A 23,172-nucleotide genomic window follows, 5' to 3' on the forward strand; every position below is an offset into this window, starting at 1 on the left:
ACCTGGGTGACAGCAAGATCCTGTCCTTTCTTCTAGTATTTTTATAGTTTTGGGTATTACACTTTAGTCTTTCATTGTCTTGAGTTGATTTTTGTATATGGTAAGAGCTAGATGTCCAGTTTTCTTCCTCTGTATGTGGCTATCTGATTTTCTCAGAACCGTTTATTGCAGAGAATGTCCTTTCCCCAATGTAAGTTCTTGTTGACTTTGTTGAAGATCAGTTGGCTGTAAATATTTGGCTTTGTTTCTGGGTTCTCTAGTCTGTCCTATTGGTCTGTGTGTATGTTTTTATATCAGTACCATGCTGTTTTGGTTACTTTAGCCTTGTAATATATTTTGACATCAGGTAATTTGATGCTTTGTTCTTTTTGCTCCGGATTGCTTTGGCTATTTGAGCTCTTTTTTGTTTCTATATTAATTTTAGGATTGTTTTTTCTAATTCTATGAAGAATGATGTTGGTATTTTGATAGGGATTGCACTGGATCTGTAGAGTGCTTTGGCAATATGGTCATTTTAACAATATTAGTTCTTCAGATTCAAAGGCATGGGATTTTTTCTATTTGTTTGTGTCATCTTAAATTTTTCATCAATGTTTTGTAGTTTTCCTTGTAGAGATCATTCACCTTCTTGGTTAAATTTATTCCTAGGTATTTTTTGTAGCTATTGTAAATGGGATTGCCTTCTTGATTTCTTTCTTATCTAGATCATTATTGATGTATAGAAGTGCTGCTGATTTTTAATGTGTTGATTTTTACTGAATTTATTTATGAAATCTAAGCATTTTTGGTGGAGTCTTTAGGTTTTTTTAGATATAAGATCATATCATCAGCAAAAAGAGGCCATTTGACTTCCTCTTTCCCAATTTGGATACCTTTTCCTTCTTTCTCTTGCCTGAGTGCTCTGGCTAGGACTTCCACTACTGTGTTGAATAAGAGTGTGAAAGTGGGCATCCTTGTCTTTTTCCAGTTCTTAGGGGGAACAATTTCAACTTTTCTGTGTTCAGTATGATGTTGACTTTGGGTTTGTCTTATATGGCTTTTATTATTTTGAGGTATGTTCCTTTTGTGCATTTGTTGAGATGTTGAAGTTTTTCAAATGCTTTTACAATGTCTTTTGAGATGGTTATATGGTTTTTATTCTTCATTCTGTTCTTGGGATATATCATGTTTATTGATCGGTGTGTGTTGAACTATCCTTACATTCCTGATATAATGTATTGTATCTGATTGTGGTGTATTATCTTTCTAACATGCTGTTGGATATGGTTTGCTAGTACTTTGTTCAAGATGTTGGTGTCTGTGTTCACTAGGGATATTGGCCTGTAGTTTTCTTTTTTCTAGTTTTTGCATCTTTGTCTGGTTTTGGTATGATGCTAATGCTGACCTTATAGAATGAGTCAGGAGAATTCCCTCCTCTTCAGTTTTTTTTGGAATAGTTTCAGGAATGTTATTACTTCTTTGTGTGTTTGGTAACATTCAGCTTTGAATCCATCTGGTCCTGGGTGTTTCTGTGTTGGGAGACTTTATTTACCAATTTCAATATCACTACACATTATTGGTCTCTTCAGGTTTTCAATTTCTTCTTGATTCAGTCTTGGTAGGTTATATGTTTCCAGGAATTCATTTCCTGTAGGTTTCCCAGTTTGTCAGCTTGTAGTTGTTCGTAATAGTCTCTGATAGGCTGGGCACGGTGGCTCATGCCTGTAATCCCAGCACTTTGGGAGGCCAAGATGGGCGGATCACGAGGTCAGGAGATCGAGACCATCCTGGCTAACGCGGTGAAACCCCGTCTCTACTAAAAATACAAAAAAATTAGCCGGGCGTGGTGGTGGGCGCCTGTAGTCCCCACTACTTGGGAGGCTGAGGCAGGAGAATGGTGTGAACCCTGGAGGCGGAGCTTGCAGTGAGCCGAGGTGGCGCCACTGCACTCCAGCCTGGGCGACAGAGCGAGACTGTCTCAAAAAGAAAAAAAAGTCTTGATGATCTTTCGTATTTCTGTAGTATCAGTTGCAATGTCTCCTTTTCATTTCTGATTTTACTTATTTGGATGTTCTGTCTTCTTGGTTAGTCTAGCAGTTTATTAATTTTCTTTATCTTTTTGAAGAACCAACTTTTTGTTTCATTTATCCATCATATTTTTTATGGTCACTATTTCATTTATTTCTGCTCTGATCTTTGTTATTTCTGTTCTACTAATTTTAGGTTTGTTTTGTTCTTGCTATTCCAGGTTTTTGAGATGCATTGTTAGACTGTTAACTTGTAATCTTTCTCCTTTTTTTGTGTAGGCATTTATTGCTGTAAACATCCCTCTTATCAGTGCCTTTGTCTTATCCCACAGGTTTTGCTATGTTGTATTCCATTTTCATTTGTTTCAAAGAATTTTTTTATTTCCATCTTAATTTCGTAATTGACCTAATGGTCATTTAGAAGCATGTTGTTTAACTAATTTGTTGAGACTTGTTTTGTGGCCAAACATATGGCCTATCTTGGAAGATGTTCCATGTGCTTATGAAAATAATGCATATTCTGCATTGTTCAGTAGAATGTTCTGTAAGTGTCTGTTTGGTCCATTTGATCTAATGTTCAGTTTAAGTCCAATGTTTCTTTATTTTTTTTCTAGATCTGTCTAATGCTGAGAGTGAGGTGTTAGTCCCCTACTATTATTGTATTGCAGTCTATGTCTCTCCTTAGATCCAGTAATATTTGTTTTATGAATCTGGGTACTCCAATGTTTGGTGCATATATATTTAGAATAGTTATGTCCTCTTACTGGGTTGATCTCTTTATCATTATATAATGACCTTCTTTGTCCTTTTTAACTGTTCTTGAAATAATTAAAATCTGTTTTATCTGATAAAAGCTGAGGTACTCCTAACTTCTCATTTTCATTTGTATGGAGTATTTTTTTCCATCCCTTTATTTTCAGTCTATATGTGTTTTTAATGAAAAAGTGAGTGTCTTTTAAGCAACATATAGTTGAATTATGTATTTTAATCCATTCAGCCATTTTGTATCTTTTAAGAGGAGAATTTGATCTATTTACATTCAAAGTTATTGGTATGTGAGGTTTTGTTCTTTTCATATTGTTAATTGTTTTCTGATTATTATATGTATTCTGTGTTTCTTTCTTTTTCTCTTATAGGTTGTTGTTTTGATGGGTTTCTGTAGTGATACTGTTTGAGTCCTTTCTCTTCCTCCTTTATATTTCTTTACCCATTAAGTTTTATACTTTTGTGTGTTTTCATGATGGTAAATGTCATCATTTTACTTCCAAGTTTAGGACTTTCTTGAGCATATCTTACAGAACTGATCTAGTGGTATAGAATTCCCACAGGATTTATTTGTCTGTGAATGATTTCATTTCCCTTTCATTTATAAGTGATAATTTTGATGGATATAGTATTCTTGAGTGGCAGGTTTTTTCTTTCAGCACTTTCAGTATATCATTCTATTGTCTTCCGGCCTATAAAATTTCTGCTGAAAAACTCACTGTTAGACTGGTGGGATTTTCTTTATACGTGATGAGACACTTCTGCTATTTTTAGGATTTGTTCCTGAAGTTTGACTTTAGACAGTCTGATTATAATGTTCCATGCAGAACACCTCTTTACATTATTATCTGCTTGGGGATACAAGTAACATGTAAATTTGGTCACCTTATCTTGCCTCAAATTTCAGGAAGGCTTTGCTCATTCTTTTTTCATCTCTTTTCTTTATTTTTGTTTGACTGGATTATTCTGAAAGACCTGTCTTCAAGTTCCAAGATTCATTCTTCGGACTGATGTAGGCTATTGTTGAAGTTTTCAAATGTATTTTGAATTTTTTTCAGTGAATTCTACAGTTTCAGTTTTTTGTTTGTTTGTTTGTTTTTGAGACAGAGTCTTGCTCTGTTGCCCAGGTTGGAGTGCAGTGGTGTGATCTCAGGTCACTGCAACCTCTGCCTCCCAGATTCAAGTGATTCTCGTGCCTCAGCCTCCCCAGTAGCTGGGATTACTGGCGCACGCCACCATCCCTGGCTAATTTTTTTTATTTTTAGTAGAGATGGGGTTTCACCACGTTGGACAGGCTGGTCTCGAACTCCTGACCTCAGGTGATCCACCCACCTTGGCCTCCCAAAATGTGGGATTACAGGCATGAAACAGCTTCAGAATTTTTATTAGGTTCTTTAAAAAAATATCTCTTTGGTAAATTTCTCATTCATATCCTGAATAGTTTTCCTGACTTATTTGTATTGTTTTTCAGAATTCTCTTGGGTCTCACAGACCTTTCAAGTCAATAATTTGAATTCTTTATTTCATGCTGGGATTTTGAAATTTTCTTTTTGATTAAGATCTATTGCTGGAGAATTATTGTATTCCTTTGGAGATACCATATTTTCTTGCTATTTCATGTTTCCTGTGTGCTTACATTGTATCTGTGCATCTGGTGCAATAGTTGCTGCTGCTTATATTTGAATTTGCTTTTGTAGGGGAGGACTTTTTCCTGAAGATTTATCTGTGGTTTGGGTTGAGTAGGGTACATAGACTTCGATTCTGGCTGCATGCAGTAATATGGTCTCATTTATAGATATCGTAGATATAGCAGTGAGTAAAGTAGATAAAACTGAACCCTCCCAAAGCTTGCATTCTGTGGGGCAAGAAACAAAACTATAAATGAACAATTATGGGTATATCAGAGTATGTACTATTTGATTCCATTGAAGTTCAGTAACTAGCAAAATACCAACCTATATTGATAGAAGTCAGAATAGCAGTCAGTTCTGGAGGAATGTTTATTAACTGGGAGACTCATGAGGGAGCTTTCTGGGTTTTTCAAAATGTTCTATATATTGGTTTGTGATGGTTATGTTGGAGTGTAAATAGGTATGTGTATGTATGTGTGTAAAATTTTGAGTTGTACATTTAAGAAATGTGCATTTTACTATACAGTACTTCAGTTCTTTTAAAAAATTAAGTAGGTCATACGTCAGATATTGATAGATGCTATGAAGAAAAGTTAAGCTGAGAAAGGGGAATTAAGACAAACAAATGAGGGATCAGGGAAGGTCTCACTGAGAAGGTAAACAGATCTGAAAGAGCCATGCAAACATCTGGGAGGAGATTATTCTAAGCAGAGGAAAGAGCAATGAAATAGTGTATATAGCAGTTCAAATAATAGCTAAGAGTTTAGTATGGCTTGTGTAGTGCGAACAAGGAGAGAAGAGTATTAGGGGATGAGATCAAAGCAGACAAGAACTTTTAAGACTTTTTTTTTTCTTCTATCTTTCTTTCTTTTGAGGCAGAGTCTTGCTCTGTCATCCAGGCTGGAGTGCATTGGTGCAATCTCAGCTTACTGCAGCCTTGGTCTCTTGGGCCCAAGTGATCCTCCCACCTCAGCCTTCCACGTAGCTGGGACCACAGGCATGTGTCACCATGCTGGTTGAATTTTTTTTTTTTTTTTTAAGTGGAGATGGAGTCTTGCTATGTTGCTCAGGCTGATCTCAAACTTCTCAGCTCAAGCAATCCTACCTGCCTCGGCCTCCCAAAGTGCTGGGACTGCAGACATGAGCCACCACATCTTTATAAAACATTTTAAGGACTTTGGCTTTTAATTATAATCAAAACCATTAGAGAGTTTTGAGGCAATAAAAGACATGTTGTGAATTTACATTTTTAAAATATAACAATGACTTTTGTTTTGAGAGTATACTATAAGATACTAAGGGAAGAGACTGTCGGAGTGATCCAGGTGAAAGGTAATGGTTCTTGTAGTATTGGGGTGGTGGACAGTAATCAGATTTTGAACATACTTTGAATATGGAAGTGACAGCTTTTACTCATGTGTACTGGCTATGGGTGTGAGAGAAAAAGGATTTGGTAATTATTCCAAAGCTTTTGGCCTGAACTTTTACTAAGTTGGGAAAGACCTGGGAGAACCAGATTTAGTAGGAGCATAAGTCAAGAATTTATCTTGGGACATGTTAAATTTGAAGAGACGTAAATCCTCACGAAAGAGGGGTAGGCAATTCAATTTATAGACCTGGAGTTGAGAGGAAAAGTCTGGACTAGAAATAATACATTTGGGAATTGTTAGCGTATAGTTAATAGTTAAAATCATGAGATGAGAGCACTGAGGAAGTAAATTTAGTAGATGTTGAAGAGAACAGGTCCTCAAAGTTAGAACACTTCAATGTTTAGAATTTGAAGAGATGAAGAAGAACCAGGAAAGAAAACCAAGAAGGAGCAGCCATTCAGAAAGGAGAGCCTTTCTTTCTATCAAAGACACAAATATGTGTCTCTGAAGCCAAGTAAATCAGGAGCAGTCAGCTTTGTCAGATGATGCTGTTAGGTCAAATAAAATGAGGACAGAGAACTGGATTAGAAAAGTGGAGGTCACTGGTGACTTTTCAAGAGCAGTTTTGGAGGTGCAGTGATGGCCAAAGAGTGATAGAGAATATGAAAAAAAAAAAACTGAGAACAGTAATTTTGAGGGCTTTTGCTCTACAGGACACAGATAATAATAACAGGAAACACCTATATAGCATTTACTACATGCCAGCCATCCTTCTTAGGGCTTTATGTATGTTAATCCCATTTAATCCTTACAACAGCCTTGTGAGGCAGGAGTATTATTATCTCCACTTTACAGATGAGGAAAATGAGACACGGAAAAGTTAAGTAATGTGACCATATAATCCCTATTTCTGTATTAAGAGCCAATTTATAGCTTCTTTCCAAAACCTCATTTTTAACCTGCATGTATTTGAAGACTTTTTGACAGATCCATTAAAATAATGAAACAATTTACAAATGTAATCTCTTGGAACAGAGAAAGGAACTCTTTTCTCAGATTGGAGCTATACATATGACTTTATCCATGTCACTCTACTGTACTCAAATCACATAGTGGTTTTCCATAATTCCGATGTGTGCTTTCACTTATTGTGACACAGCATTATTTTTAGTCAACCATCTTTCTATATCAAGCATCTTTATGAAAGCATAAATAGGTCACTAATTGTTTTCATTTTTGCTGAATAATTTGTTTACATTCTCATACTCCATTAGGCCTATATAAAGCATACAAACATTTTTTTCATCATTAATGAATGTATAAGCCTTTATGCCTAACTACATTAAAAATAGACAGACATGAAAATTTTAAACAAATGATATATTGGAAAAGAACATACTGCTACAGGATAAAAGAAAATAATTTCAACATATGTTACAGAAAATTTTTTAATATTCATGTTTTATAAAGAGTTCCCCAAAGGAATAATTTTTTTAAAACTTGTAAGTAGAAACATATGGCATACAGATATAATAAACATTTCACAGGAGACATATAGGTGATCAATATTATGCACTTGTCACTAATAATGAAAATAAGGAGATACCAATTTTATCAGATTAGCAAAAGTTCAAAGGATTAAAAATAACTATTTTTTGCCTGAGTATGGGAAAGTGGACACTCTAATACATTGTTGAAATATAAATTTGTAGAAATCTTTTGGGGGGCAAATATTAATATGAATATAATCTTTGCTCACTTCCATTACTGAAACTCCATTCTGTAAAATATTTATAGATGTGTTAGAAAAAGTTGTATAAAGATAGAGGAAAATATACACCAAATTGTTAATAGTGGTTATCTCTGGGAATGAGGGAAGGAGGCAGGGAAGGTGATGAGGGGAGTCTTTGACTTCTTATTTGATATTTGAAATTGTTGTATATTGTTTTGAAATTGTTTCATAATTGAAAGTAATTAAGAAAATTAATGGCTGTCTCCACCGCGTAAAACTAATGTTGTTCTTATGTACATCATAACACTGAGTGGGTTTGCGTTATTGTACTGTTAACATGTGATAGTAGAGAGGTCAGAACATTTAAGTACCCTAGGTAATTAGTTTGTGTATAGTGTAGTAGTCTCCAAAGAAAGGAAGGGATGTTGGGAGGCCGAGATGGGTGGATCACCTGAGGTCAGGAGTTTGAGACCAGCCTGGCCAAAATGGCGAAACCCCATCTCTACTAAAAGTACAAAAATAAGCTGGGCATGGTGGTGGTGGGTGCCTGTAATCCCAGCTACTCAGGAGGCTGAGGCAGGAGAACTGCTTGAACCTGGGAGCGGAGGTTGCAGTGAGCAAAGATCACGCCACTGGACAAGAGCGAGACTCCATCTCAAAAAAAAAAAAAAAAAAAAAAAAAAAGAGGCCAGGTGCAGTGGCTCACGCCTGTAATCCCAGCACTTTGGGAGGCCGAGGCAGGCGGAACACGAGGTCAGGAGATCGAGACCATCCTGGCTAACACGGTGAAACCCCGTCTCTACTAAAAATACAAAAAATTAGCCGGGCGCGGTGGCGGGCTCAGTCCCAGCTACTCTGGAGGCTGAGGAAGGAGAATGGCGTGAACCCAGGAGGCGGAGCTTGCAGTGAGCCGAGATGGCGCCACTGCACTCTAGCCTGGGCGATAGAGCCAGACTCTGTCTCAAAAAAAAAAAAAAAAAAGGAGGGGATGGCGGTCTATACACCACAAGAGAAAGTGAAATGAACAATTAGGGTATGTGCAGAAAATGTTAGAACATCTGTTCATATTCAGTTTAAATATCATTTTTTTCCTGCTCTTTTTAAACATACTGTTGTAAAATAAAACACAGACAGGTATGTATATCTTACTGAATTACTGTAAGGCAAACATCCTTGTAACTACCACCTAGTTCAAGTGGTAGAATGTTGCCAGTTACTCCAGAAACCTTTTCCCAATAACAGCTCCTTCCTACATAGTATTTTTTTTTTAATAATTTTTATTACCCAAATGTGCCTTGGTAGAAACTGTAGCTTGGTCTTGCTGTTGTTTAGTGTATTTTATTTGACTCACAGTAACTGAGATCTCTCTTTTTAATCTACAGGTTGTTGCTTCTTCTCTTGTGCTTAGAATTTACCTGTAAAGCACTGGATTATTTTACCTGTAGTTTCTTACAGTCTGGATTTTACTTGATCACATATTCATAATGTAATTCAACATAATTTGCTGTCCTCTCTATTTCCTGCAGATTGGCAGCTTAATCTAGCAGCATGTTCAGATTCAAGATTGATGTCTGTTATGTTCTTTTTTCAGGTGGTGCATAATGCCTGGGTTTTGCTCTTATTCTGTGCTAGCAGCCATTTATGCTGGATGCCTAGATCCATTAATTTATTGGAAGCAGCAAAATGAGATATCCTAATATATTTTTGTTTTTATTTATTTGCTGGAATGATTTTATAAGGGGTCGTTTTCTTTCTTTTACTATTCAGTTACCCAGTGGTATAGTTCATATAGAAAACACATGGAAAAGAATGTTTGATTCTTTTCCTTTTATTTACCTTGTTTTCAAGGTAATGAATATGAAGTGGTGGATTAGATATTACTGATAAGATTTAATACAGTATAATTATTCTCCTTATTAAAGCTCAAATTAGCCCATCTTTGGTCACCAGTGGGGAGTGGTCTTCTTTTGGCTCATAAGTTTTGTTTTTGAAACAGGGTCTCACTCTGTCAGCCAGGTTGAAGTATAGTGGTGCAGTCTCGGCTCACTGCAACCTTCGCCTCCTGGGTTCAAGTGATTCTCCCACCTCAGCCTCTTAAGTAGCTGGACTAAAGGTGCACACCACCACACCCAGCTAATTTTTGTTTTTTGTTTGTTTGTTTTTGATAGAGACGGGGTTTCACCATGTTGGGCAGGCTGATCTCAACCTCCTGACTTCAAGTGATCCACCTGCCTCAGCCTCCCAAAGTGCTGGGATTACAGGCATGAGCCACCACACCCAGCCTCCTAAGTCCTTTTGACATGATCTTGGTCTAGCTTTGATAGCTTTTATGCTATCTAGTATTTTTAAGATGTTTTGCCACAGACATGAAATTAGCCATTTCTCCAAGAAGCCCTTTTAATGGAAAATGATATTTCAAAAATCTCAGTGTGGGTGCTAAGGATGCTTATTCCTACTGGGTTGGTCATTGTTTCTAGGCTTTTTAAGTGAACAGAGTTGGGCATTTGCTAGTTTCTATATCTATATTGAGATACACAGAATATTTTGGTTCTTAGGGCTCAAAGAATTCTACAGTTCACATATCCTATAATTATTTACTTGCTTCATGCTATCCTGTAATTAAAGATAGTACTTATAATTACCACATCAGTTATTACTAGAAAAATGAAAATTTTTAACTTTATCTCCCATTTTCTTTCTTTTTTCATAGTTGCTCTGAATTTACATTTTCAAGCCATATAGCCACTGCATATTATAAATTCTCCCCTTTAATTATCATTTAATCATAGTTCCAAAGATAACTACATAGTTAAGGCTCATCACAAATCTTTATAATCTGATTGTATATTAAACATTTTCTAGTAATATGACTGGCTAAGTGTAAGCATAAAATTACCATCAGAAATCAAATAACGTATTTGATAAGTAGGCTCTTTGGAGGAGTGTGAAATGATGTAATTGTTTGTTGATGTTCCAAGTACGATCCACAGACTGTTGCCAGTCTGTAAACTGTAGTTGGTCCATGAAGAGACACATGCAGAAATTAAGTGTAAGATTTAGCTACTTTTATAGCAGTCTGACATAAAGCACGTTAGTGTGTTTTGCAAAAGCATCAGTAGCCGACAGATTGGAAACTTAAACAACAAAACATAACTGGTCCTTTTCCACATGTAGTTTGAAAGACACTGTTACACACAATCTCAGCCCTTATCTCTACAATAATTAGGTCTTTCAGATAAGTGGTTTAAGAAACATATAAATATGAGAGAAACATGTAGATGTGGGCTAATAAAATTTTTACTGAGAAGATGGATGTAAGCTAGACTTTGGTTTGGTTTGGCTTGTTTTGGCAGGGAGATATGATCAGAGATATGAGAATATTTTTAACACAGAATTGTGGGCACACAAAACATATCATAAAAATGGCCTGGCTAGAGTAGAAGATTTTTACCAGTTAGGGAGGAGAGATTATATGGGAATAGTTGTATAAAGGCCTTGGATCCCAAGCTAAACAGCTAAGACATTTTCATACAGACAGTAATAGGGAGGCATTCATGCTGCAAAAGAGTACAAGGTACTTTTTTCGATGCCTACGAGGTACTTTTTTCTATGCCTAAGAATCCAATAAATAGCTCTACTCTCTGTTACTTGGGTTCTAGTGAATAATTTATTTATTAGATTTATAGTACAGTATTAATAAGTGATATGAAGAAAAGCAAAATAAGGTATTTTAAATTAAGGTGGTCAAAGTGTATTTTTCTAGACATTGGAATTAATAACATTTGTGTCCCTGAAGGCTATAATACTTGTTCTCTCGTTTTATCTTACCCAACTCTAGGAATGCCTTGGGAACTGCCCCTTCAGTCTAGATATCTATAATTTAAAACTTGAGTTCCTACATATTTCTGAATATGTTATTTTTTAAACTTGTTTTTCTACTAACATTGTATCTTGATTGGCTTCTCTGTTTATTGGGTTTGGTATATCTCTCTAATGGTATTAGCTTTCCACAAATACTTGATGATTTTTGGTTATGTACTGTCTTTTGTATTTGTGATTTCTGGTTCACTTGGTTGCGAATGCTGTTTCTCTTTACTGTAGCCTGCCTTATGTGATGGTGAAGGTGGGAAGGAATACAAAGCCAGCTACAATGTGCCTATAGTTTGCCTCTTTCAGTTTGGGGTTCTCCATTCATTCCTTCTAAAGATTACCCTTAATTCTAAATTTTTGGACCTACTGTCCACAATTGCTGTTTTAGACAGGCTTCACACTTTCATTTCCTATAGTTGAATCCAGTTGGAGTGGGATTATGGGACTGTTCGGAGTTAATTACCACAGCTGCTCCCTACCTGATTATCCTGACAGTAATTTGCAGGCCTCTCTTAATTATTTTATCTATGGTAACTGAACTCGTACCTGAAAATTTCGTTTCTGTTTTTTACCTCCACATAGAGCAGTCTCTTTCCTACATAGTTTGGGCTGTGGTTTTATGAATTTTTTTTTCCTCTCAGTAAATCTAGTCTTACCACTTTATATCTTTAAGGATTCCTCAAAATGTCTGGTCCATTGATAACATATGTTCATATGTTATAGATTGTTTTTAAGTATTACAGATTCTTTTGCTTTATGTATATCTTCCCTAATGTATATCTTCTCTAATGTTTTATGAGGTTGGGAGCAGATAGGCTAATAGGAGTATATATTTACCCTGGCATCATTTAGGCTCAGTCTTAACATCTTGATCCAAACTTCTAATTGATGTCCTTTAAAACATGCTTTTTAATACTCTGATAATAGTGTACTCAAATAATGTTGATTATTGCTAGTCAAAGGCAGCCATGCAAATTAATATACACTGTTGCATTTGACCATTTATGTATTACCTTACCTAACAGATCAATAATATTTTATTTCATTAGAAGTTATTGATACTATAAAGTATTTGTTCTAGGAAGACAATGATAAAATCTAGTTTATATTTTATTAATAAGTTCTGTCTTCTGATTAAATGAATGGTAGGTGGTAAAAGTGTGCCTCCTGTATTAGGTTACTTGTAGAATCTTTTAAATAAAGAAGCAAAATGGTTTCAAGGTAAATTAGCATCTAAGAAATGTATTTTTATTCTACCCATTCTCCATTAGTGTAGGTTAGCTATTCAAATTGGGTCATTTAGTTTGAAAAGTCTCGCTCATTCTTCAAGGCACAATTCAAATGTTCTTCTCCGGGGTCTTCTAAACTCTCTAAGAATTGTTCTCTATTGTATACTCTCATGATGTTTCTAATGTATTGTATTAGTTATAGGACGTCTCATTATGTTGTAAATATTGCTTTATTGGGTTCCTTTTCACCAAACTCTGAATTCCTCCATGTTTTATTCATGTTTGTGATGTTAGCATCACAGTTACTTAGTAAATGGATTGTAATACTTTTAGGAATGGTAAAATGAATACTAAGGAAAAGGTCTCTGATTTCTGAATTCTTGGTTCCTATTCCAAAGAGTCAGTTCTAGTCATAAATTGTGGGAAATCCTGAGATCCATTTTGCTTTAAAGAATTTTAATAAGACATTTCAGTTTGGTTTAAAATTTGTTCTTTATTTTTATTTGGTAATAATTACCATTTGGGTTTCTAATTAGTATTCGGTTCTTTGCAACCTTTGAAAATGCAATGTTTAGTTTTAAAAAAAGAATCCTATTTTTAAAATATATCTCTAACAAAGCCCATTAATTTAGATTTATCATGTTTTTATTCATTTTTTTTGAAGGATCAGAGTAACAATGAAATTATGATTGGAGTGATGTCAGGAGGAATTCTGATTTATAAGAACAGGGTACGAATGAATACCTTTCCATGGTAAGAACATCTATTGATACTTTTATGTTTACCACTGTATTACTAAATATAATAATTTATATTAAAGGCAGTGGCTGTTGAACTATTTTAATGTTGTCATTTTACTTGTGAGATAAACTTTATACTTTATCCCACTTAGTTAGCACCTACCAGAAGACACCAAAATAGTTTATTTCAAAATTACTTTTTAAAAATTATTACTTATGAATTTTTCTTTTATGGAATTTTTGAAAGATGATCAGAGCTTTCCAGTCTTTTTAGCAGAGATTTGCCCCCAGGGCAAACTGTTTTACCAGCATCTAACCAATATGGGTTTTATCAGAGTTTAACCAAAGTAGGAGAATGGAAATACCCAGTTTAGACCCCTCCTGCTTTCTTGTCTCACCTAAGGAGGGGTTGACCTGAGAAGCACCAAAGATCGCAGCCAAGAGGCACAGACCACTAAACCACTAAGACCTAATTACAGGATGAAAGAATGATTCCTCCCTGTCCCACACCTTACTGCCACATCAACATGGCTCATAAATAATAGCAGGGAATCACAACTAAAATAACTGTAAGGCTCAGATTGTTTAGGAGTCCCTTAGGGAAACCCGAAGACAGCAGGGATGTGAAAAACAAAGATAGAGAAAATTATAACCTCTGACACCTACGGTTTGTACACAAACATTAAACATAGCCTTATGCCTTGCCAGGTCTACATAAAACTTCACACCAAAGGCATATTTATTTCTTTCTTTTACCCAGTATATCATATCCAGCATTTAGCAAAAAATTACAAGACATGTCGAAAGGCAGTAAACACAATTTGAAGAAACAAAGCAAGGATGAGAACCAGACCCAGATATAGAAGAAATTTTGGAAGTATTATACCAGAAATTTAAAATAACTGTAATTAATATACTAAGGGAGAAGTATATGGAAAAAGTGTGTAACGTACAAGAACAGACGGAAATGTAAGCACAGAGATGGAAACCTTATGAGAAAGAATTAAACAGGAATGCTAGAAATAAAATGCATTGCAACAGAAATGAAGAATGCCTTTGGTCTTATCGGTAGATTATACACAAGAAAAAAATGAGTGAGCTTGAAGATATGTCAATAGAAACTTCAAAAACTGAAAAGTGATGGGAAAAAGGAATGAAAGAACAGTATTTAAGATATGTGATGGGATTAAAGAGAGAGAAGAACAGAAGAAATAAATATCTGAAAAAATAGTGGCTGATAGTTTTCCAAAATTCATGACAGCCACCGAATCACAGATGCAGAAAGTTCAGAGAACACCTAGCAGGTTAAATAACCCAAAAATCCACACTTACACACTATCATAGTCATGCTGCAGATAATCAGAAAATCTTTTAAAAAGCAAAGCATAAAAAGCACATTTAACCTAGAGGAACAAGGTAAAAAATATGTTGTATTTCTCTTCAGAAACCATGTAAGCAAGAAGAAACTGGAGTGAAATATTTTGGTTAAAGTGTTGAAAGAAAAAACCCACCAACCTAGAAGTCTGTAGCAAAGTTATCCTTCAGAAGTGAAAGAGAAATAAAGACTTTCACACACACAAACAAAAATTGATGGAATTTGTTACCAGTAGACCTGCCTTGTGAGAAATGTTAAAAGAAGTTCTTCACAGAAAAGGAAAATAATATAAGACAGGAATCTGGATCTACAGAAAGAAAAGAAAGCAGAGAGGGGACTTCAAGATGGCTGACTAGAGTCATGGAGGCACTTGTGTCTTCCACAAAGAAGGACCAGATCAGCAAGTAGATAAACACATAATGAATAGGACATTTAAAAGAGAACAGAAGAATTCAACAAGGAAGTGACAGGGAACCTCTGAGACACAGAAGGAGAGGGAAGCAAAGTAGCCAGCCTAGTCAGGATCACCTGAGAGCCAGGAGGAATTGCCCATTGCAAGGAAAAGGTAAGCAAGAGATCCTCAATAGTTCACATTTGCACCAAAGATTACTGCAGTCCTTCTTATATGAGAGAGGCCCTTGACCCTCATGGGCCGTGAGACTAGCATAGGGAGCTGCCTGAAGTCCACACCATGGCATTGTTTCAGAGAGGGAGTTTGCACTCCCTCTACACACCCCCTAAGACCCAGGCAGTTGCAACACAATGCCATTTTGAGAGCTCAGCCCCCATCAGAATACATCCTGCAGTGAGGCCCAGTAGCTACTGCATTTCCCCACTGACAACCCTCCATGTCCACACAGAGGGCTGCAAAGTTGCAAGACTTAACTGCACCCAGGATGCAGCTAGGTCCTCGAGACTGTATCTTGTGCAGTGTCCTTCACCCTGGGGAATGGGCAGTGCAGTGTGCCAGGGAGGCTGTACCTGTCATAAAGGGAGATGAAGCATGTGCTCACCACAGCCTCAGAGTTGCCTGCACAGGGACATTACCATTGACAGCAACTCACATCCTCCAGCAGCAAGACCACTGTACAGCTGCATGTGCCTTTGGGGGGCTAAGTAAGGACTGGCCTATCTGAGCACACCTTCCAGGGACATTTATATGCCCTGTCCACCGTCACCAGTGATAACATCAAGGGCCTGAACAGAGGACCATCCCAGCTGCTGGCACCTGTATATGTTATTCATGAACCTAGAGATTGACCTACCCCACTTAGAACTGTGAGGGCCCTCACGTGACATCCAAGGGCCTGACGATAGATGTGCCTCGCCCTCAGCTACCACCTCCAGACACTGTTGGAGTCCAGGCATTGGCTGGCCATACCTGCAGCTGCTGACACACACACACACACACACACACACACACACACACACACACACACACCTTTCAGGGGCTCAATAATGGACCTACCTTTCCTGCCACTGGCACCTGTGGGCACTTCCCAGGGGCCCAGGGACTGGCTCGTCCACCCTGCCTCTACCACTATTGTCCCCCACATGCATAACTCAGGACCCCAAGGGATAGCCCACTGATACTACTGACACCATGCATACCACCTGGAGACCCAAGGACTGGCATGCCCAGCCTGCCGTCACCACAGCTGGTGCCCATGAACCAGCCTACCTGGCATTTCCATCCCCAATACAGCTTCACCACAACCTCTACACCCTAAGCCACTGAGGAACTCACAGACACCTCTGACACTGATTAGAGCCAAATAAATAATGTGAAGACTATGCTACTGCACCCATCCAGAATCAAAGCCAAAGCACCCTATCCAGCCAACACTATAGGTACCTCACAAGAAAAAGTTTGTTCCTATGACAGCCAATTCATAAAATTGGAAGAAGCACCTGTTACACCAGATGTGCAGATATCAACGTATAAGGACAGAAGAAATAGATGCCTGAAAAATAAAATAATGATATTAAAGAAATGCAATGATATATAAGACAGCTTGACAATACAGAGATATCAAGAAAACCATTCATAATGTGAATGAGAAATTCAACTGAGAGAGATTTTTAAAAAAAGCCAACAAATTTTGGAACTGAGTTCAGTGAATGAAATAAAAAATACAATAGAAAGCATCAACAATAGACTAGATTAAACAGTAACAATAATTTCTGAACTTGAAGACAGGTCTTTGGAAATAACCTAGTAATTTTTTTAAAAGGCTAAAAAAGCCTGAATGACAAATGGAACACTGTAAAGCAGCCAAATATTTGAATTTTGAAAATTTCAGAAGAGTTGGGCAAAGGCATAAAAAAAAACCTATTTAAGAAAATACTAGCTGAAAGCTTCCCAACTCTTGCAAGAAGTAGAGACATTAAGATACCAGAAGCTCGAAGAACCCCACAGACATTCAACCCGAAAAGGTCTCCTCCAAGGCACTTCGTAGTCAAATTGTTAAAAATCAAAGACAGAAGTCTAAAAAGAGCAAGAGGAAAGGATCAAGTCACACATAAGGGAATCTCCATCAGACCAACGGCAGATTCCTAATCAAAAATCTTACAGGCCAGGGGCGAATATGGTGGTATATTCAAAGTGCAGATAAACCAGTAAAAATGCTGACTGAGGATACATCACCCAAGCAAATCTACCCTTCAGAAATGAAGTAGAAATAAAGTCTTTCTGAGATAGGCAAAAACTGAGAGAATTCATCACCACTAGATGGATCTCACAAGAAATGCTTAAGGGAGTCCCTACATCTGGAAGTGAAAGGATACTATGAACTATCATGAAAACACACAAAAGTATAAAATTCCCTGACAGAGCAGATAAGATATATCTAGAGTAGATGAGAAAAAGAAAGGAGTCAAAGGTTATTACTACAAAAAAAAAAAAAAAAAAAAAACACCAAATAATCAAGGGAAACAATAAGAGGATGAAAGGAATAAAGGATGTACAAAACAATCAGAAAACAATTAGCAAAATAACAAGAATAGATCTTTACTTAACACTTAACAACACTGAATGTATATGGTTTAAATTCCCGTTAAAACTTAGACACTGGCTGAATGGATGTAAAAAAACAAGATCGAATTCTGTGCTACCTACAAGAAACTCAACTTCACCTGTAAAAAGCACAATAGACTAAATGTAAAGGGAAGGAAAAATCCCATGTAAATGGAAACCAAGAGCGTACAGAAGCAGTTATTTTAGACAAAATATACTTTGTAAAAAGCCATAAAAAGAGTCAAGGTCAATATCAAATGATAAAGGGATCAATTCAGTGAAAGGATATAACAATTGTAAATATGTACCTAATACTGGAGCACCCAGATAAATGAAGTAAATATTGTTAAAGATAGAGAAACAGACTCCAATACAATAGTAGTTGGGGACTTCAGCACACCTGATTTACCACTGGACAGATCATCTAGACAGAAAACAAACATTGGACTTAATTTGCACGGTAGACCAAAAGAACCTAATAAACATTTAAACAACATTTTATCCAACAGCTGCAGAATATGCATTCTTCACCTCAGCACGTGAAACACTCTTCAGAAAAGACCGTATGTTAGGCCACAAAACAAGTCTCAAAAAAATTTTTAAATAGTAATTATATCCAGTATTTTCTCAGACCACAATGGAATAAAACTAGAAATCAATAACAAGGAACTTTGGAAACTGTACAGATACATGGAAATTAAACAACACTCTCCTGAAAGACTATTGGGTCAATGAAGAAATTAAGACAGAAATAAAAAAATTTATTGAAACAAAAACAGCAACATAACATACTAGAACCTATGAGATACAGCAATAGCATTGCTAAGAGAGCTATTTATAGCAATAAATGCTTACATCAGAAAAGTAGAAAGAGCTCAAATAAACAGTTTAATGATGCATCTCAAGGAACTAGAAAAGCCAGAACAAACCAAGCCCCAAATTTAGTCGAAGAAAAAGCAATAAAGATCAGAGCAGAACTAAATCAAGTAGAGACTGTGAAAATAATACAAAGGATCAACAAGTTGAAATTTGTATTTTTTGAAGTGATAAAAATCAACTAACAACAAAAAAAGAAAAAATTATCTAGGTGTGGTGGCACATGCCTGTAGTCCTGGGTACTCGGGAGACTGAGGCAGGAGGATCACTTGTGCTCAGGAGTTCATCCTGAGCGACAGTGTGAGACCTGTCTGAAAAAAAAGAAAAGACAGAAAAAAACTACCGGCCAGTATTCCTAATGAATATAGATGCAAAATTCCTCAACAGAATACTAGCAAAGCAAATTCAATAATATGTGAAAAAGAAACATTTTTCACGTATCTACACGTGATCAAGTGGAGTTTATTTCCAGGATGCAAGGATAGTTTAACATACAAATATCAGTGAGTGAAATACTTTATTACATCAACAGATTGAAAACCAAAAACCATGCAGTCATCTCAGTAGACACATAAAAAGCATTTGATAAAATTCAACATCCCTTCATGATAAAAACTCTCAACAAATTAGGTATAGAAGAAACATATCTTGACACAATCAAGGCCATAAGTGACAGTTCCACAGCTAACATCATACAGAACAGGTCAAAGCTGAAAGCTTTTCTTCTAAGAACTAAAAGAAGACAAGGATGCCCACGCTGACCACTCTTATTCTGGCTAGGACTGGAAGTCCTAGCCAGAGCAGTCAGGAAAGAGAGTGAAATAAAGGCCATCCATATAGGAAAACAGGAAGTCAAATTGTTCCTCTTTGCAGAAAACCTGATCATAAAGAAAAGCCTGAAGACTCCACTGAAAGTCTCTTAGAACTATTAAGTGAATTCCGTTAAGTTGCAGGAAACAAAATTAATGTACAAACATCTGTTACGTTTCTGTACACCAATAATAGCTGGAAAAGAAATCAAGAACGCAATCTCATTTACAGTACCTACCAAATGTTACACTTAGGAATAAACCAAGGAGGTGAAAGATCTCTACAACAAAAACTACAAAACACTGATGGGAAAAAATTGAAGAGAACAGAAAAAAAGTAGAAAAACATCTCATACTCATGAATTAGAAAAATTAGTATTGTGAAAATGACCACACTACCCAAAGCATTCTACAGATTCAATGCAACATCTGTCAAAATATCAATGACATTCTTCACAGGCATAGAAAAAGCAGTTCCAAAATTCATATGGGTGGGGAGCCAAGTGGCTCACACCTGTAATCCTAGCGTTTTGTAATCCTCAAGAGGATTGCTTGAGGCCAGGCATTTAATACCAGCCTACACAACATAGCAAGACCTCGTCTCTATAAAAAATATTTTTAAAAATTAGCTGGGCATAATGGCATGTATTTGTAGTCCTACCTACTCCGGAAGCTGAGGTGGGAGGATCACTTGAGCCCAGCACTTTAAGGTTACAGTGGGCTATGATCATACCACTGCACTTCAGCCTGGATGGCAGAGTGAGACCCTTTCTCTATTAAGAAAAAAAAAATATTGTATGGAACCCTAAAAGATCCTGAATAGCCAAAACAATACTGAGTCAAGAGAACAAAGATGGAAGACATCAAATTATCCTGTGAAGCTACAGTATTCACAACAGCATGGTACTGGTATTAAAATAGACACATAGACCCAACAGAACAGAATAGAGAACATAGAAATAAATCCACGTATTTACAGCCAACTGAATTTTGACAAAGGCACCTAGAACATAGAGTAGGGAACAGACACCCTTTTCCATAAATGGTACTGAGAAAACTGGGTATCTATTGCAGAAGAATGGAACCAGACCCTTATCTCAGTATATAAAAAATCAGGTCCAAATGGATTAGAGAGTTACACGTAAGACCTGAAACTATAAAACTGCTAAATGAACATAGAGGAAATGCTTCAGAATACTGATCTAGGCAAAGATTTTATGGGTAGGTCTTTAAAAGTACAGGCAACAAAAAGAAAAATAGTCAAATGGGACTATCAAACTAAAACGCTTTTACACAGCAAAGGAAACAATCGACAGAGTATAGAGACAACCTATAGAACTGGAGAAAATATTTGCAAATCATACATCCAACAAGGGCCTGGTATCCAGAATAACAAGGAACTGAACAGCAAAAGCCAGCCCAATAATTCATTTTTTAAAATTGACATTTCTCAGAAAAAAGACATGCAAATGGTCAAATTGAAGGTTTGTGGCAACCCTGCATCAGACAACTCTGTTGTTGCCATTTTTCTGCCAGCATGTGCTCACATTGTGTCTTTGTGTCATATTTTGGTAGTTCTCACAATAATTCAAAGTTTTTTATTATGTATGTTATGGTATCAGTGATCTTTGATCTTAGTATTATAATTGTTTTGGCATGCCACAAACCACACCCATATAAGACAGCTAACTTAAGTGATAGATATTGTATTATTTGTTCTTTCTGCCCCACTGACTGGCCGTTTCTTTCTCTCTTCCTCTCCTTGGAACTTCCTGTTCACTGAGACACAACAATATAGAAATTAGACCAATTAATAACCCTTCAGTGGTCTATAAGTGATCAAGTGCAAGGAAGAGTTGCACTTCTGTCACTTTCAATCAAAAATTAGAAATGATTAAGTTTAGTGAGGAAGGCATGTCAAAAGTCAAGATAGACCAACAGCTAGGCCTCTTGCACCAATTAGCCAAATTGTGAATGCAAAGGATAAATTTTTGAAGGAATTGAAAGTACTACTCCATTGAACACCCAAATGATACAAAAGTGAAACAGCCTTATTGTTGATATGGAGAGTATCTTAGTGGTGTGGATACATGAAACCAGCCACAGCATTCCCTTAAGCTTAATCCAGAACAAGGCCCTAACTCTCTTTAATTATGTGAAGACTGAGAAGAGAGGTGAGAAAGCTGCAGAAGAAAAGTTTGAAGCTAGCGCAGATTGGTTCATGAGGCTTAAGAAAAGAGGCCATCTCCATACATAAAAGTTCAAAGTGAAGCAGCAGGTTATACAGAATATCTAGCTGTCTGGCTAAGTGATGAATGGCTACACTAAACAACAGGTTTTCAATGTAGATGAAACAGCCTTCTATTGGAAGAAGATGCCATCTAAGACTATCATAGATGAAGTTAATACCTGGCTTCAATGTTTCAAAGGACTGACTGACTCTCTTGTTGCGGAATAAAGTTGAAGCCAGTGCTCATTTACCATTCTGTAAATGCTAGGTCCTAAATCTACCTTACCTGTGTTCTAGAAATGGAACGTCAAAGCCTGGATGACCACACATCTGTTTACAGCATAGCTTACTGAATATTTTAAGTCCATTGTTAAGTCCTACTGCTTAGAAAAAGATTCCTTTCTGAATATTACTGCCCATTGACAATGAAAGCACCTTGCCACCCATGAGCTCTGTTAGAGATGGCAAGGAAGTTCATGCTTGCTGTCACAATATGAATTCTGTAGCTGATAGATCAAGGAGTAATTTTGACTTTCAAATCTTTTTTAAGAAACATATTTTGTAAGGCTGTAGTGGCCATTGAGGATGATTTCTCTGATGGATCTGGGAAAAGTAAGTTGAAAACCTTTTGGAAAGGATTTACCATTCTAGATGCCATTGAGAACATTCATGATTCATGGTAGAAGGTCAAAGTAGCAACGTTAACCGGAATTTTGAAGAAATTGATTCCAACCCTCATAGATGACTTTGAGGGGGTTAAGACTTCAGTGGAGGAAGTAACTACAGGTGGGGTGGAAATAACAAGAGAACTATTATTAAAAGTGGAGTCTGAAGATGGGGTAGGGGATGAATTGCTGCAATCTCATGATAAAACTTGAATAGATGAGGATTTGCCTCTTATGGATGAGCAAAGAAAGTGATTTTTTGAGATGGAATCTACTATTGGTGAAGATGCTGTGAGCATTGTTTAAATGACAACAAAGAATATAGACTATTTCATGATAAAGCAGCAGCTGGGTGAAGAGGATTGACTGTTTTGAAAGAAGTTCTAGTGTAGGTAAATGCTATCAAATAGCATTTGGCAATGTGGCAAGACCCTCCACCAACAAAAAGATTACAACTCCTGAGGGCTCAGATGATCATTAGAATTTTTTATAAATTACTCTGATTTTTTATTATACAACTTGTTTTCATTATAGTATATCAAACTCTTAATAGACTACAGTATAGTGTAACCATAACTTTTATATCCACTGAGAAACCAAAAAATTGTGTGACTCACTTTATCACAGTATTCGCTTTATTGTGGTAGTCTGGAACGAAGCCCTCAGTATCTCTAAAGTTTGGCTGTACCAATATCCAGAATGAAAGGGGATAGCATTACAGACCCTACATACATTAAAAGCATAATAAAATCATATTGTGAGCAGATTTGAATGTTTGAATATTGATATGGTTTGGCTCTGTGTCCTGCCCCCTCCTCCACTAATCTCACCTTGACTTGTAATCTCCATAATCCCCAG

The 23,172-nt window shown here is 36.6% G+C and overlaps 1 protein-coding gene across 7 annotated transcripts in view; it reads left to right on the forward strand.

Moving 5' to 3' along the window:
* PTPN4 (protein tyrosine phosphatase non-receptor type 4) overlaps positions 1-23,172 on the forward strand; it is a 223,108-nt gene that overhangs the window by 125,690 nt on the left and 74,246 nt on the right. For all 7 annotated transcript variants that reach the window (XM_525902.8, XM_009443187.5, XM_009443190.5 and 4 more), the window contains one exon: positions 13,268-13,356. In XM_525902.8, coding sequence (XP_525902.2) covers positions 13,268-13,356 — 89 coding nt within the window. The remainder of the gene's footprint in view (positions 1-13,267; positions 13,357-23,172) is intronic.

The sequence above is a fragment of the Pan troglodytes genome, chromosome 13 (assembly GCF_028858775.2).
Source record: "Pan troglodytes isolate AG18354 chromosome 13, NHGRI_mPanTro3-v2.0_pri, whole genome shotgun sequence".
Classification (NCBI taxonomy): Eukaryota; Metazoa; Chordata; class Mammalia; order Primates; family Hominidae; genus Pan; species Pan troglodytes.